The sequence below is a fragment of the Anopheles nili genome, chromosome 3 (genome assembly GCF_943737925.1).
Source record: "Anopheles nili chromosome 3, idAnoNiliSN_F5_01, whole genome shotgun sequence".
In the NCBI taxonomy this organism is placed as follows: Eukaryota; Metazoa; Arthropoda; class Insecta; order Diptera; family Culicidae; genus Anopheles; species Anopheles nili.
This window is the reverse complement of record NC_071292.1, coordinates 20,644,698-20,660,290: the sequence shown is the minus strand read 5'-3', so window position 1 is coordinate 20,660,290 and position 15,593 is coordinate 20,644,698. Positions and strand designations below refer to the sequence as shown.

General features: G+C 40.7%; 5 protein-coding genes across 5 annotated transcripts; 4 read left to right on the top strand and 1 right to left on the bottom strand.

Annotated features, from left to right (window-relative positions):
• The first annotated feature begins 4,248 nt into the window (after nt 1-4,248).
• LOC128723875 (uncharacterized) lies at nt 4,249-4,842 on the top strand. Its single transcript, XM_053817642.1, has 2 exons — nt 4,249-4,446; nt 4,516-4,842. Exons 1-2 carry the CDS (start codon nt 4,249-4,251, stop codon nt 4,840-4,842), a joined length of 525 nt encoding a protein of 174 aa, XP_053673617.1.
• Nucleotides 4,843-6,730: 1,888 nt separating this feature from the next.
• Nucleotides 6,731-7,331, top strand: LOC128723874 (uncharacterized). The gene is made up of 2 exons (XM_053817641.1): nt 6,731-6,928; nt 7,005-7,331. The coding sequence occupies exons 1-2, from the start codon at nt 6,731-6,733 to the stop codon at nt 7,329-7,331; spliced, it is 525 nt and encodes a 174-aa protein (XP_053673616.1).
• A 2,838-nt stretch (nt 7,332-10,169) lies between these two features.
• LOC128723873 (uncharacterized) lies at nt 10,170-10,777 on the bottom strand. The gene is made up of 2 exons (XM_053817640.1): nt 10,583-10,777; nt 10,170-10,499 (listed from the first exon to the last, which is right to left on the bottom strand). The coding sequence occupies exons 1-2, from the start codon at nt 10,775-10,777 to the stop codon at nt 10,170-10,172; spliced, it is 525 nt and encodes a 174-aa protein (XP_053673615.1).
• Nucleotides 10,778-12,356: 1,579 nt separating this feature from the next.
• On the top strand, nt 12,357-12,899 carry LOC128726835 (uncharacterized). The gene is made up of 2 exons (XM_053820670.1): nt 12,357-12,491; nt 12,564-12,899. Exons 1-2 carry the CDS (start codon nt 12,402-12,404, stop codon nt 12,897-12,899), a joined length of 426 nt encoding a protein of 141 aa, XP_053676645.1. The 5' UTR covers nt 12,357-12,401.
• A 525-nt stretch (nt 12,900-13,424) lies between these two features.
• On the top strand, nt 13,425-14,057 carry LOC128723872 (uncharacterized). The gene is made up of 2 exons (XM_053817639.1): nt 13,425-13,634; nt 13,728-14,057. The coding sequence occupies exons 1-2, from the start codon at nt 13,425-13,427 to the stop codon at nt 14,055-14,057; spliced, it is 540 nt and encodes a 179-aa protein (XP_053673614.1).
• Nucleotides 14,058-15,593: the final 1,536 nt, after the last annotated feature.

Below are 15,593 nucleotides of genomic sequence, written 5' to 3'. Positions count from 1 at the left end.
TGCTTGTGAATAAGTGTTATATTCTAACAGCATGCAAGGGTACGCTGAGAGAAATTCGTTTGTAGGCTTCATGCTAACACTTTTGCACATTATGGGCTTCAAACACACATTCCTATTGAAGTATATCACTAATAAGCATACAGTATGCACAAGCATGTTCAAAGTAAATTGAAATGGTTACAATGTTGATCACGTTTTGAGAGCAAACTTGGCGTGAAATTTATAAATATCGGCCGGTGTAATGTATAACAGCTCAGTAAGCCTTCTGTGCTACCGCATGTAGCACATTCCTGCAACGATGATTCTATTACTATTGTTCCTTAGCTGTTCCAGCTTACCGGCGTTTGGAGTAAAGATACACTTCGAGAGCTTCGAGCAATCTCTGGGAAAGGACGTTATGTGGTGTGATTTACGCGTCCGCAAGTACAACCGAACAACGACAGTTTTGAACGGTACCATCCATGTGGTAAAAGAAGGCACCGACGATTACAAGGTATACTATTTTTGAAGCAAATTTTCCCACCTGACTAAGTTGTTGCTATTTTCTCTCAGTTCATGGCCGATGCATTTTACAGTCGGCTTGGGAATCAGCAGTACAATCACCTGCCGATTAAGCTGCCAACTGCGGGTGTTTGTGAATTTATCACTAACTTGCAGCTCACGTATCCTGAGATGGTACAGGTTGTCGATAACTTTCCACCCCCACATCAATGTCCTGTTTTGCAGCGCCAGATGTATGTAAATGATGCAGAATTTCCTACGATGAAGTGGCCACCAGGAGTTGTCCGGAAAGGGTTGTGGAAGGTGGTGGTGCGATGTGTACTGTTTGGTAACGAAGTGTTGAGATTCGACGTGATCTTGAAAGTGACTGAGGATTGAATAATGTGCATTAAAACAGTCACTAACGATATTTGAAAAACATTACAAACGGATTATTTTGAAACTGGGGGTGAAAATTTAGGGTATTTTCAACCGGCTATCTAAAACAGATACTGTGCAGTAGTTGATCAGTTGATCATTATTTAATTTTCATATTATTGTTTTGGTTTATCAAATTTGGTCTTACAAACAATAACAGCTAGTAAATTTTTTAATAGTTTATCAAATAATTGCCTTTGATGTAAAAAACAGGATAACGAGCAAATTTCGTTCGTAAAATCGATCGTTTTTTACACTATTTTGCTTTGTCAGTTTCTGTATTTTCCAAAAATTTGTATTATTTATGATATTTGTTGTAGCTACAATGGAATGTTCTTACATTAATGAGTTATTGAGTTTCTTTTCACATTTTTATTATTTACTTACAGCACATCTAATTTAGTTCCATATCGTTCGTAAATAGAAAATACATCGACTAACGCTCATTGACATGCATGTAGTTTTTTAAAACTGATTTGCAGTCGAAGCCATTTGAAAAAAATCAGAAAACGATCAGGTTTTTTTTTGGTGAAAATCCATCCTCCAGATATTTACACGATGATAGATTTTTAACATGTATTCGGACGTATCAAGAGCACTGATGAAAGTCCTGTCGATTGTGACACGCGACCAGAGGAAATGGATAATGCAGCTACTGCCTCCTATTATTACACGATAATATAAATACTAACCAGCGGATCGCACGACCGGTAAATGAGATTGAAACGTGAAATTGAACAGGAAGGCAAAACTAACAAATAATAATGAAAATATTAGAGATAGGTGTGCTGATTTTCAATTTCTTTCAAGTGTTTGCAATAAAAATTCACTTCGAAAGCTTCGACCAATCCTTAGGTCAAGAATACATGTTGTGTGATGTGCGTGTTCGTAAGTACAACCGAACGACAACGGTGCTGAATGGCACCGCACATTTGATCAAGGAGATCGGCAATGACTTTATTGTAAATATGCCAAATAGTTTGAGACCAACTATCCGTAGGTCCGTCTAACGACTAATAATGTGTGGTTCTTCACAGTTTTCGCTCGACATATTCTACAGTCGGTTAGGCAATCAGCAGTTTAACCATCTCCCAATCAAACTGCCGACTGCAGGGCTGTGTGACTCTTTCAAACATCTCCACAAACAATACCCGGAGATCGTGAAACTCGTAATCAACACACCGAAAGAAGACGAATGCCCTATCTCTGTCCGAGAAATGCACGTGTTTGACATGGAGTTTCCTAACGAAGTATGGCCAATGGGAATGCGGAAACAAGGTCTTTGGAAAGGAGTGGTACGATGTTCGTTGAACGGTAACGAAATCATTAGGTACACTTTAATCGCTAAAGCGACCAATGATTGACTACACGTTTCGCTAGGGCATAGCAACTGACTAACACGGTGCATCAATCCAACCAGGTAATACTAGCTTTAATTTTCAAAGCCCGCGTTAGAATCAAGATACAATATATAAAGTTAAATTGAATTCAAAACTTGATCAGTTCAATGTATAATAAATATAGCTCAGATAAAAACGTCTGGGAGGTGCGTTAATGAGTAGAATTCCAGAAAGGGTACACATGTTAAGTTATGTCTAATCAGATTTATCGTACTTTTTTTATATGAATATAACATAACATATGAACAATGATGATTAAATATCTTAGATTTACTATCAACACCACCTACCAATACACTTATCGCACATCTTCTCAGAAGATAAAACAAAATTTTAAATTCATTGTTTTTATTGTTTTTAAAGAGAGTGTCCATACATGAAATTAAACGGAAAGCTTTTACATTTAGAATAGCTTTGTTTTTACTAATGAATTGTTATCATTGAGAGGCAAAGAGTAAAGTTTATGTTGTTACAAGTGCTGCATTGGCGGTTATTGATATATATTTTCATGCAGCTCGATGCCAAAGTGGCGTGTGTGTAACAAAAACACTATTTTACAAAATCATCCGTGTCTAATATAAGTCCTATTCATACATACGCTCACCCTGCCATTACAAAAACATACAAAAGCACTATGATTGCACACGATTTGCTTATCCTAGATAGATGTAATGTGGGTCACGTTTTAAGGGTGTACTTTTTGTGCCACTCTCTGTTCGATAAATACTGGGAGCTGCAGTGTATAATTGTTCAGTATGACTTACGCGTGATTGCACGTAACGCTTTAGCTATAGCGATGATTTTATTACTGCTTATCCTAAGCTGTTCCAGCTTGCCCGTGTTTGGTATAAAGATACATTTCGATAGCTTTGAGCAAACCCATGGGCAGGACATTATGTGGTGCGATGTTCGCGTTCGTAAGTACAACAGAACAACGGCAGTTTTGAACGGTACCGTCTATACACGACAGGAAGGTATCAACGATCAAAAGGTAATACTTCGGTTGAATTGCTTCTGCGCCTGGTTAATGTTACAGTTGCGATCGTGTTTTAGTACGTGGCTGATGTATTCTACAGTCGGCTTGGGAACCAGCAGTTCAATCACCTGCCGATGAAGCTGCCCGAAGCGGGTGTGTGTGATTTTATCACCGATTTGCAACTGTCGTACCCGGAGATGCTAAAAGTTGTCGATAACTTTCCACCCCCACATGAATGTCCCGTCCAGCTGCGGGAAATGTACGTTCGCGATGCAGAGTTTCCCACGATAAAGTGGCCACCAGGAGTTTTCCGGAAAGGACTGTGGAAGGTGGTGGTGCGATGTATGCTGTATGGTAATGAGGTATTGAGATTCGTAGTGATCTTGAAAGTGACTGATGACTGAATAAGGCGGATGGAAACGAATATCCTTGAAATAAATTAAACTTTCGATGCTACTGTATCTTATTTGTATATATCTTACAATTTTACGTGTAATACTCGTTTAATATTGGCTGGCTCACGCATGTGTTAATGCGGATGAACCTAATTTTTACCCTGGAAAAATGCAACAAACACTTAAATATCGAACACGTTTTGGAAATAACCAACGGTTTGCTGATAGTGCTTGCTTATATGTTAAGGTCAATTGAAGTCCGTCTTGAGTTTTCTATTATGTTTATTGTGTCTGTTTTATTTATGCTAAAGCGTTTTCCAAAAAAATATAGAAACAATGACTACATTTATGGTGAAAATATAGAGTTAAGATTTAACCAGCTGCACGTGTTCGCATGTATTGACAGCATTAGTGATGCTGTTATGTTTCGATAAGATTGTGACATCCTGTTTGGATGAAGTCGATCACGTTTTTGCCAGCCCGTATGGTTATACGATATTGTTAATAACAGCTAACGATTCCCGCAAATGGGACAGTACAAATGAGTCAACGATCGAAAATGACGTTCATTTTGTTGCTTGCATTGAGCTGCAGCTTCTTTCTAGCGTTTGGAATAAAGCTGCATTACGAAGGCTTCGAGCAGACACTAGGACAGGAGTATTATGTGTTTGATTTACGCGTCCGCAAGTACAACCGAACGGCTTCAGTGATAAATGGAACCATCTACATTATACAGGAGTGCGGAAACGAATTAGTGGTACATATATTACAATAAACTGGTGTGCAGTTTACCCACTTTATAGCTAATACAGTTTGTGTATTTCAGTTTTCGCTCAACGTATACTACAGTCGGCTGGGAAATCAGCAGTTTAACCATCTGCCTATACATCTACCGACTAGTGGGTTGTGTGAATTTCTTGATAATTTGCACAAATTCTACCCGGAGATAGTGGCATATTTCGTCAACGCACCGCCAGCAGGCGAATGTCCCATCAGGTTTCGGGAAGTACACGTGTTTGACCTGGAGTATCCCAGCCAAGTTGTTCCTTCTGTACTGCAAAGAAAAGGACTATGGAAAGCGGTGGTGCACGGTTGGCTAAATGGAAACGAGATTATTCAGTACACTACAACTGTCAAAGCGACCGATGATTGATAGCAAAAAAGACTACAAATAGATGCGATTATTTTCAAATTATAAATCTTTTTCATTAGGTTCAAAATATATTTTTTAAAGGTGATGTTTTTGATACAACAACACCTTTCTTTCCGGTTGTGTTATTTTTTGCATTTTTTGCTTTTCTATCTTTCTTATGACATATCCTTTTCCTGACGCTTGGAATGTTCTTTTGAGACTAATTGAGAAGTTTTACTAATAGTGGCCAATAGTTAAGTTGACAATTTTAATTTATCATTCATTGCATATGCATATTCATTGCATATTCATTATCATTATAGTATTGCAGGATCTGACATATGTTGCCATAGCCCCGTTATATTATGCTGTGATTTTATTTATTTCAAATTTTTATTTTAAACAAATACAGCAACAATGAGTACAACTTTGGTAGACAAGTAGAATTGAGATTTGACAAGCTGCACATGATCGTTAATATCGCCAGCAAGAGTAATGCTCGAATATTTTGATAAGACTGTCCCATATTGCGTGAGTTGGGTCGATCACGTTTCTATTCACTTATCCTGTATGGATGTAGCCGATCACTTTTTTGCTCGCCCTTGCTCACGAAACTATAAATAGCAATGCCGATGCTCGTAAATGGCTCAGTATGATTGAGATAACGAATGAAAATGATGTTCATATCATTACTTACGTTGAGCTGCAGCTTCTCTCTAGTATTTGGAGTAAAGCTTCATTTCGAAAGCTTTGAGCAATCCTTCGGACAGGAGTATTATGTTTTCAAGTTTCGAGCCCGCAAGTACAACCGAACGACGACAGTGTTGAATGGTACCCTTTTCGTGTTAAAGGAGTTTGGCAACGATTTAGTAGTACATACGTTATAATGAACTGTTGTTCAGTTTGTTCATTTAATGGCTAATACCTTGCCACTATTGTGCTTTTCAGTTTTCGCTTGACGTGTACTACAGTCGACTGGGAAATCAACAGTTTAACCAGCTGCCTCTACATCTTCCGACAAGAGGAATGTGCGACTTCGTCGATAATGCGTACCAATTCTACCCGGATATAGTAAACCGCTTTATCAACAAAGCGAAAGAAGGCGAATGTCCCATCAGTCTTCGAGAAATACACTTGTTTGACCTGGAGTTTCCCAACCATGTTTTGCCTACGGTACTGCAGAGAAAAGGGCTATGGAAAGCCGTAATACGTGGTTGGCTGAATGATACAGAAATAATGCAATATATCATAGTGGCAAAAGCGACCGATGATTGAGTAAAACTGGTGTAACGCTTTGCTAACTGCCAAGTCCAAAGAAGCCAGAAAAAGGATACGTGGCAAGAAAAGATAGCGAAGGTGACCACAACTATCAGTAATTTGAAAGAGTTGTTTTTTCAATTGTAAAACTATCTGTGGTTCTCTTTTACTTACGGACTATAAATATAGAAATTTTTATATTAGTTTTAACAGCACTTTTTTGAAAGATTGATTTTTTGTTGCTGTAAATTTTTGATTTAAATTTCAATCCTAATCCACTATATATTGTATATTGTGATATTGTGATGTATTGTATATTCTGATCTGCTGATGGGTTTGTTGTGCTTGATGATATTATTTATTGTAAAACCTTACTCAAATTAAATACAGAAACCATGGGTTCCTTTTTTGGTGAGATTAGAGTTTTCATTTAGACGCACGTGTTCATAATTATCGGTAGCGTTAGCAATGTTGTTACGTTTGGATAAGAAAGTTTCGATAAGCATCTTGTTTGTGTCGATCACGTTTCTACTCACTTACATGAAATCCTGTTTGAACATAGTCGATCACGTTTCTGCCAACTCACATGAGAACACCACTTATAAATAATACGTAGCGGTCTCCGCAATTATTCAGTATACAACGCTTGGAAATGACGATCATATTGTTGTTTTTGCTTGGTTGCAGCTTCTTCTCAGCGTTTGGAGTGAAGCTGCACTATGATAGTTTCGAGCAGGTCATAGGACAGGATGTTTGTTTTTGTGATATACGTGTTCGCAAGTTCAATCGAACCACGGCAGTGTTGAATGGTACCATCTACCTTTACAATGAGTTCGACAACAATTTGATAGTACATATATTACAACCAGCCGTTGGGCAGTTTACTTGCTTCATGTTTGATACTATGTTACTACTGTGCATTTCAGTTTTCACTCGACGTATACTACAGCCGACTGGGAAATCAGCAGTACAATCATCTGCCTATAAAGCTACCGACGAGTGGGCTGTGCGATTTCATGGATAATATTAACAAATTCTACCCGGAGGTAGTAAAATACTTTATCAATTCACCGCCAGCAGGAGAGTGTCCCGTCAAACGCCGAGAAATTCACGTTTTGGATCTAGAATATCCCAGCCATATTATTCCAACCGTATTTCAACGAAAAGGACTATGGAAAACGGTGGTGCACGGTTGGCAAGATGGAAACGAAGTTATACAGTACACCACAATTGCCAAAGCGACCGATGATTGAGTGAAGCAAATTTATAATCTTGCTTTCTGATATGATCCTCTAAACACGTGCCAGAGGAAAGTAAGGATAGCGAAGACGACAACATATACCAGCAAGTACATGTTCAGAAATGTTGTTTATCGTAAATGTAATACTATTCTCGATTCTCCGTTACGGTACAAATAAATATAGATATTTTTACGGTTGTTTCAATTGCACTTTCTTGGAAATTTGAGCTTTTGTATTTTTTTAGTAATTTTTTATTCTTTGTGAGTTTATTATACATTAACGATGGAGTTTTAAAGCTCCAATTTAAATCATACTGTGTATGGCTCCGTAAAGAGTTAATCTATTACTATTTCTATTGTTTCTGTTGTTTTTAGTAATTTAAAAACACTATTGCCAGAAACGAAATAAAGAATAATTTAATTTTTCGAAAAGAAACACATTTTCATTTTATTTGAAGTCTTAACAAGATCGTCACATCCTGTTTGAAATCGATCAGATATGTGTATTGATTTCAATGGCATTCTGTGTAAATTTAAACGATCGCGTTTTTGCTGATCTGACGACATGAAACAATAAATAGCAAGTAGCGATCTCCGCAATGGCTCAGTATGTTGTCTCTATCGGATCGGTTGTCTCTATCGGTTGTCATGATCGGATATGACGATCATGTTGTTATTTGTGCTGGGCTGTGGCTTCTTCCCAGCGTTAGGGGTAAAGAGCTACTTCGAAAGCTTCGAGCAGACCGTAGGACAGGATAAAATGTGGTTTAATTTTCGCGTCCGCAAGTACAACCGAACGACGCCTGTGCTGAATGGTACCATCTTCATCTTCCATGAGTTCGGCAATGAATTAATAGTACGCAAATGTTGTGCACAATAAGCTGTTGTGCAGTTTGTCTTTTTCATAGCTAATATTTTGGTGATTATTGTGCATTACAGTTTTCGTTCGACATTTTCTACAGTCGACTGGGAAATCAGCAGTTTAGCCATCTGCCTATACACCTGCCCACAAGAGGAATGTGTGACTTTATCGATAATGTGTACAAGTTCTACCCGGACGTAATGGATTACTTCATTAACCCACTGAAAGAAGGCGAATGTCCCATTAGCATTCGAGAAGTACACTTGCTTGACCTGGAATATCCGAACCAAGTTGTGCCAGCTACACTGAAGAGAAAAGGGCTATGGAAAGCGATAATTCATGGTTATCTGCGAGGTAATGAAATTATTCGTTACAACTTAATTTCCAAAGTGGCCGATGATTGAGTAACGTTGGTGCGAACTGACCAGACTAAAGAACCTGAAATACGTCACACAGACGAGTAGGCATAGTAATGACTACGACAACGATTCCTCAATTGTAAAACTGCTGTTTAAAAAGTTGTAGTTGTTAAAAAAGTGCTCGATTCTTCGTTACGTTTGAAATAAATTTAGACAACTTTAGTGTTATTTCATTAGCCCTTGAACATCTTGTTCCATAGTATTGTTATACTTCTTTTTTATTTTTATGTAAATTTGAATGGTAATGTGAATGGGTAGGGTCATGTTAAATCATAATCCCTAGTATCTCGTTACGGGTTGATCTGCAACTGTTTGCATTATTTAGATTTGATTTATTTATTTTAAAACATGCTCCGGGGAATAAATCATTATTATACATTTTACAAAATTATACATTATACAAGGAAGTGCCATTATTTTCGGGAAAAACGAAAGATTTATGTATAGCAAGCATCATCTACACGTGATCGCATGAATGTAACAGTTACATTTCGACAAGATTGTGGCATCCTGTTTGTGTGAAGTCGATCACGTTTCTACTCACTCACATAACAGCCTGTGTTAATGTAGTCGATCACGTTTCCACCAACTCACATGAGTACACAAATTTATAAATAACAAGTAGCGATCTCCGCAAAGGCACAGTACGATAGAGACAACGATCGGAAATGACGATCATATTGTTACTTGTGTTGGGTTGTAGCTTCTTCCAGGCGTTTGGAATAAAGCTTCACTTCGAGAGCTTTGAGCAATCGCTAGGACAGGAGTATTTTAGGTTTGATTTGCGCGTCCGCAAGTACAATCGAACGACGACAGTGTTAAATGGTACCGTCCACATGCTTCAGGAAACCGACAACAGCTACATAGTATATATATTTTAAAAAAAATGTGTGCACAGCTCACACCTTTGACTGCTTTTATAACTAATGCTGCGATTGTGCTTCACAGTTTACATTCGATATGTTCTACAGCCGCCTGGGCAATCAACAGTTCAACCATCTGCCCATAAAACTACCGACAGCGGGATTATGTGAGGCCATTAATAATGTGCACAAATCGTACCCCAACACGGTTAAACGCTTCATTAACACACCGAAACCGAACGAATGTCCTGTAGCACCACGTGAGATCCATGTATACGATATGGAATTTCCCGACGAAGTCTGGCCATCAGGATTGCTGAGAAATGGTCTGTGGAAAGCGGTGATACGAGGTTCGCTACGTGGCTCTGAAATCATAAAATATTCTATAATCGCTAAAGCTGTTGAATAGATTTGTGGAATACATGAATATTGAAAACAAACCGAGAGGAATAACTTAATCTGTAATAAATTTGATCAACAATGCCCGTTTGAATGTAAAAAATAAATATTCCATGGATTTTCTCGTGCGTTTATTCTAACCTCCGTTTACTCTTTTTTTTCGAATCTCGCACCTTTCCAAGCTTCTTTTGGTTTTTTTCTACAGCTTCATCAAACAATCGACAAACGTGTCTGTTGTATGGTAGATCTCTTCAAGTTTATTTTGTCTAGAAGCATTTATATAAACAGTATCGCAGGCAAACTCATTTTCAGAATAAATCATTGTGCACCTTGAGGATCAACTCAAAGCGCGAAACCTCAACGTCTTCGAGCGCTTGGATAACAAACACTTTCCATAGTCCTTTCGGTGCAAATTTAGGAACGGCTTTGGTTGGGAATACTTTGTTAAGGATGTGACCCGCTCGTGGCATGATGGGACATTCACCTTTCTCGGGTAGGTTGACGATGTCAGCAATGTACTCATAGTATTCATCGTAAATGCCTTCGAGAAAATCGCACAGCCGTTTAGTTGGTAGCTTCATCGGATAGTGGTTAAATTGCTGGTTGCCACGGCTGCTGTGGTACAGATCGGTTGATACCTGTTAAGTTTTGGAAAGCAAAATTTGAAAATTCAACGCCAAAGACCTTTGCTGGGATGTTTACAAATAGAAAGATCACCGACTATATAGCTGTTATCGACAGGCGTTAACAAAGTAAAAGTGCCGTTGAGTGTAGTCGTCGTGCGATTGTACTTGCGGACCCGAAGCGTGCTATCGTAGATATCGAAACCTGACAGCTGTTCAATCTTTTCAAATACAACCTCTAATCCTTGCAGCGATCCAACGACTAGTGCTACTAAAAACCAAACGCGCAACATAGTGGTACACTCAGAACAGAAGGCTGGGATCTAACTAATACGGAAAACATTCAATCGTCTCTTTTAACCATTTCGTGAAAGCCTTTCAATCGCGTGCAACAAATGATCAAGCACCCGGTACGGGAAGAAAACAACTTAATTTTAGCAAGTGATTCGCAGGCACGCGAATAAAATATGAAACCACTCTTTAATTGTTGGGTGAAATCTAAACGTTATTTACTACGTATCTAGCAAAAGGCTAGCGTACTGTAAACTATCTTTTATTCTTTTATTTGTATCTATTTGAACATTCATTTAAACCGCTTCGACAGTTCGACTACACGATAATCGTAACAAAGCCACCTGCGATCATCATAAATAAAACAAATCATCTGTGATCATCAGCCATATGATGTACACAGTTGATATATTCGCCCTAAATTCAGATCTGAGAGAACATCATCATACTATTACTTAAAGTATATAATTTGAATACCTCGTTTCTGTTGTGTTGTATTCATTGCATCATTTTTTCTTTATTATGCATAACTACACAGCTAACAATTTGCTCGTTACGAAAATAAGTCACTTTTTATTTTGAAGATAATTTCAAACCGCGCCACCTCAACCGAGTTCAGTCGGTTGATCAGAAGCATCTTCCAAAGCCCTAGCGGCATGTACGAATGAATAGCCAACACCGGAAAGACCTTATTCAGAATATACACCTCGCGCGGGACGATAGGACATGAGCCCTTGGGTGGTATGTTCACTAGACCCTCGAGAAACCCATTGTACTCTTCGTAGAAGTCTTCGAGGAACTCGCACACTCCTTTGGTTGGTAGCCGGCCGGGATAGTGGTTGAACTGCTGGTTCCCGCGGCTACTATGAAACAGATCCGTCGATATCTGGTAGCAATTGGAAGAAAGATAGAGAGAGAGAGAGAGATGACATACTAAACAGCAAACAATCATGTAAACGTGCACAGGAAAGCACGTCACCGACCACAATACTATTGTTGAGCTTCTTCTTCACCGCTAACGTCCCGTTTATCACCATCATCGTGCGGTTGTACTTGCGAACCCGCAGCGTGCTGCCGTACAGATCGGTTCCGGATAGTTGATCGAACTTCTCGAAAACGATTTCCCTGGCCTGGAGGGAAACGGCAGCAGCCAGCGCGAGTAAAAACCAAACGGGCTGCATGTCAGTGTTGCAGACAAGCCACCGGTACGCGTGATAGTGTATACGCTTACGGTCATGCGCTCGGTAAGGGTTTATATAAATTGTTGCGCCTGCTCGATAGAATCAGCGTTGCGTGTGCAGTTGTCCAACATTTTCAGCTCCGATGGTTATCAATGCAGGCTGCAATAAACTACCGTTACCACAGGCGATCGTACTCTGATTTGCAATAAACAGTAAAGCGTTTTACACATTCAAACTTGTTGTTGCTTAGTGTAGTTTCATCAGGCGTCTCCATCACGCGGTGGTAGTCCAGCAACGTGGGTAGTTTACCTAAGTGCACGTGATGAATACGGTACGAATGGCGCGAATGCTGCTCGGGTGGATAGTCCTGCAGGTTGGTGGGCTCTTATCGCAGGAAGTGCTATTCGAGCAGTTCGAGCAGTTCAGTGGCTTCGACATTTGCGATATGAGCCTGCGCGTGCGCAAATTCAACCGCACAATGTCGACACTGAACGGAACGATTTACATACGGCAACCGATGGGCGATAATCTGAAGGTTAGACCTTGCCGGGGTTCGCTACTGCCGATGGGCTTTAATCACTAACCGCCTACTCGCCTGATTGTCCAGCTCTACACCGATCTCTTCCACAGTCGGCTCGGGAACCAGCAGTTCAATCACTATCCCGCCAAACTTCCCACGGCTGGGTTTTGTGAGTTCGTCCGTAATCTACACGCCGCGTACGGCAAACACCTGGTGGACATCGTGAACGGACCACAACCGGACGAGTGTCCGATTAAGGCGCGAGAAGTGTACATACTGGACAAGGTGTTTCCCTCGTCCACGATACCACCCGTTTTTCCCACGGGCCTGTGGAAAATGGTCATTACCGGGCGCGTGGACGAGGAGGATAAGCTCCGGTATCAGATGGTGCTGCATGTGCACGAGAAGGACTTCTTCGGGTGACGGCTAACAATGAGATCCTTTTTAGGCACATCAAAACATAATAAATAAAAACACATTTGCAACAACTACAAAAGCACGTTTTATGTTATCAAAAAAACGAATTGAAACGTGAATTCCGATAATGTTAATTAGAACAAAACTTACACCTCGGTAACAGCACGCCCATTGTGAACAAACCCGGAAGATGGAATTAATTTGCCAACAGCATCAAGATGATGTAAATTGTAATTTGACAATGCGAGCATTCATAATGCAAGCACACCGATATGAGCAAGATCATTATGCACCATGAACGGGTGCAATGGAGATTCGAGATGTCGCTGATAGCTTTGCCATGTTATGTGGCATGAGAATAAAAAGAAATCCCCAATACGCACGTAACGAGCTTAGTTGCAATCGCTGGCTGTGGTATCCGTTTGTTAACATTGTACCGTCGAGATGCAGGGCTGATATCGCACGCTAGTTGGGAACGATCGCACTATATGATGTCGGAAAGCGACCACCAACGTGACATTTAGTGACACGATGCTGACTCGGCTGCACTGCATCGCACTGATCGTGGCGGCTGCCACCATCGAGCAGGCAATTGGTTCGAAGGCGATGTACGAGCGTTTCGAGCAGTTTTTCGGCGAGGAGTACATTGAGCTTGATTTACGTGTGCGAAAGTACAACCGCACCATGATGACGCTCAACGGGACGATCTACGTGAAGCAGGATTTAAACGATTCGCTGGTGGTGAGTAGTATGGGTTGGTGAAAAGTCTTCCGAACCTCGTGAACTAGATGCTTCTATCCTTTTATCACGCTCTTTCTCTCGTCTTGGAACCAGTTCAGTAGTGATGTGTTTCACAGCCGACTCGGCAATCAGCAGTTCCAGCACTACCCGATGCATCTGCCGACGAGTGGTTTCTGTGAATTCATCAAAAATGTGCACGAAAGCTACGCGACGGTCATCGCAGATATCGTGAACATACCCATGACGGACGATTGTCCTGTTTCGCAGCGGAACATGCTCGTGCAGGACGAGGAGTTCAAAACGGAGGTGTTGCCCGAATCGATGGCGTACGGGCTGTGGAAGATGGTGATATCGGGCGTGCTAAACGAGGAAACCGTTATACGCTTCATGGTGAGCATTCGTTTGTCCGACAACTATATGTGAGCTTGCAATGTTGAACTGCGGTGATAATTGGGTCCTTTTTTGGGTTATTAAAGATGTAATGTGAGAGCGTGCAGTTTGATTTGTTATTGAGAATAGATTAACACCTCGCTAACGGTACGGATCATAATATAGGAAAGAAACAGAGTCCCTGCGTGGCGTATGCATGTAATACACCTGAAGGTCTCTATGATATTTTTTTTATTAACTCTTATTGTTATTTAATGGTTAACTCTTATTTATTCAGTTTAGTATTTTATATGTCCCCAATGTTTTACTGTTACAGTTGTATGAATGCTTAAACAATTGATTGAATTTATCACTATAAATAATACTTCAGCTGTTACACAGGGTTTATTTTTTGTAATATGAATCGAATGCCACCAGGATTTTTGATGCATTCTTAATTGTTTGCGTTGTTTAACAGAGGGTAAGAAAAGTGTCAAATTATTCCTAAATTACCTACCATAGCTCATTCTCACGTTAGATTATCATAGCTCTCTAATTTCGTGGTTAAAACCGTTCAACCAACTTGGCTGCACACTCTCCAGACATGTTTCAGGCGTTAATGGTGTAGGCAAGTGCTCACTCGAATGTTTTGCCACATTAAAACCTGTTTCTTATCTCTTAGTCCATTAATTAGCTGAAATACCTATTACCATCCAAACGGTGGCTACAGAATTTTCAAAACCAATTGCTGCTCCCGGAACCGTTGTAAAAGTGCAGGATATATTATAGGACATTACATAACACAGCTCGATACTAAAGTGTTTCAAACATGCACTTTACAAAAATCTGTTAAAATTAGTGAATGTATCTGAAATATGCCGAACATTTTCTTCACTCCCACGATTCGTTGCCATTCCCAAATGTAGTCTCGCTCGTGACACAGTATGGCTGTCGAGCACGCAGTAGCCCCGGTGGAACGCAGATGCGGGCACGAGGAAAAGTTTTATCAGCCATTCTAATACGCTTCCGCTAGGAGGGGTGTCAGGGTGGAGAGAAGGGAGTTGGGTGAGAGAACGGGGCAGGCATGTTGTTGTTTAAATTTATTCCCCTATTGCGCTAGGCATAGTTCCATTTTCGGACGGCGCGATACCGATCGGGCACGCCGTTCGCGCTTCGCTCTGCAACGAATTTCCTGCCATTCCGCCCGAATGTAGGCAACCGTACCGTGTGGTGGCATCGTCAGCGGCAAAAAATGGGCCGTTTCCTGCACCAAAAAGTGCCGAGCAACAGCCGAGGCTGCCGGGCTCGTGGGCGAGTAGTGTAGCGATAAATCAAGCGAGTTAGAAAAATAATACCGAAAACAGCCTCGTCGACGACTTTTCCGCCGGTTTTCCACGCCGTGCCCGATGTCGAAGGTGCACCCGCGAAGGTTTTTCCCCCGCCACCGAAAAGGCTTTCGCTGGAACTGAGGAAACCCTGCCGGAGAGGGCACACTGTGGGCAGGAAAGGACGGCAAAAACTGTGCACGACAGCAGGTTCACCCGGCGTACAAGCCGTACGGAAGGGAACTCCTTGTGCTGGGCTCGTCGG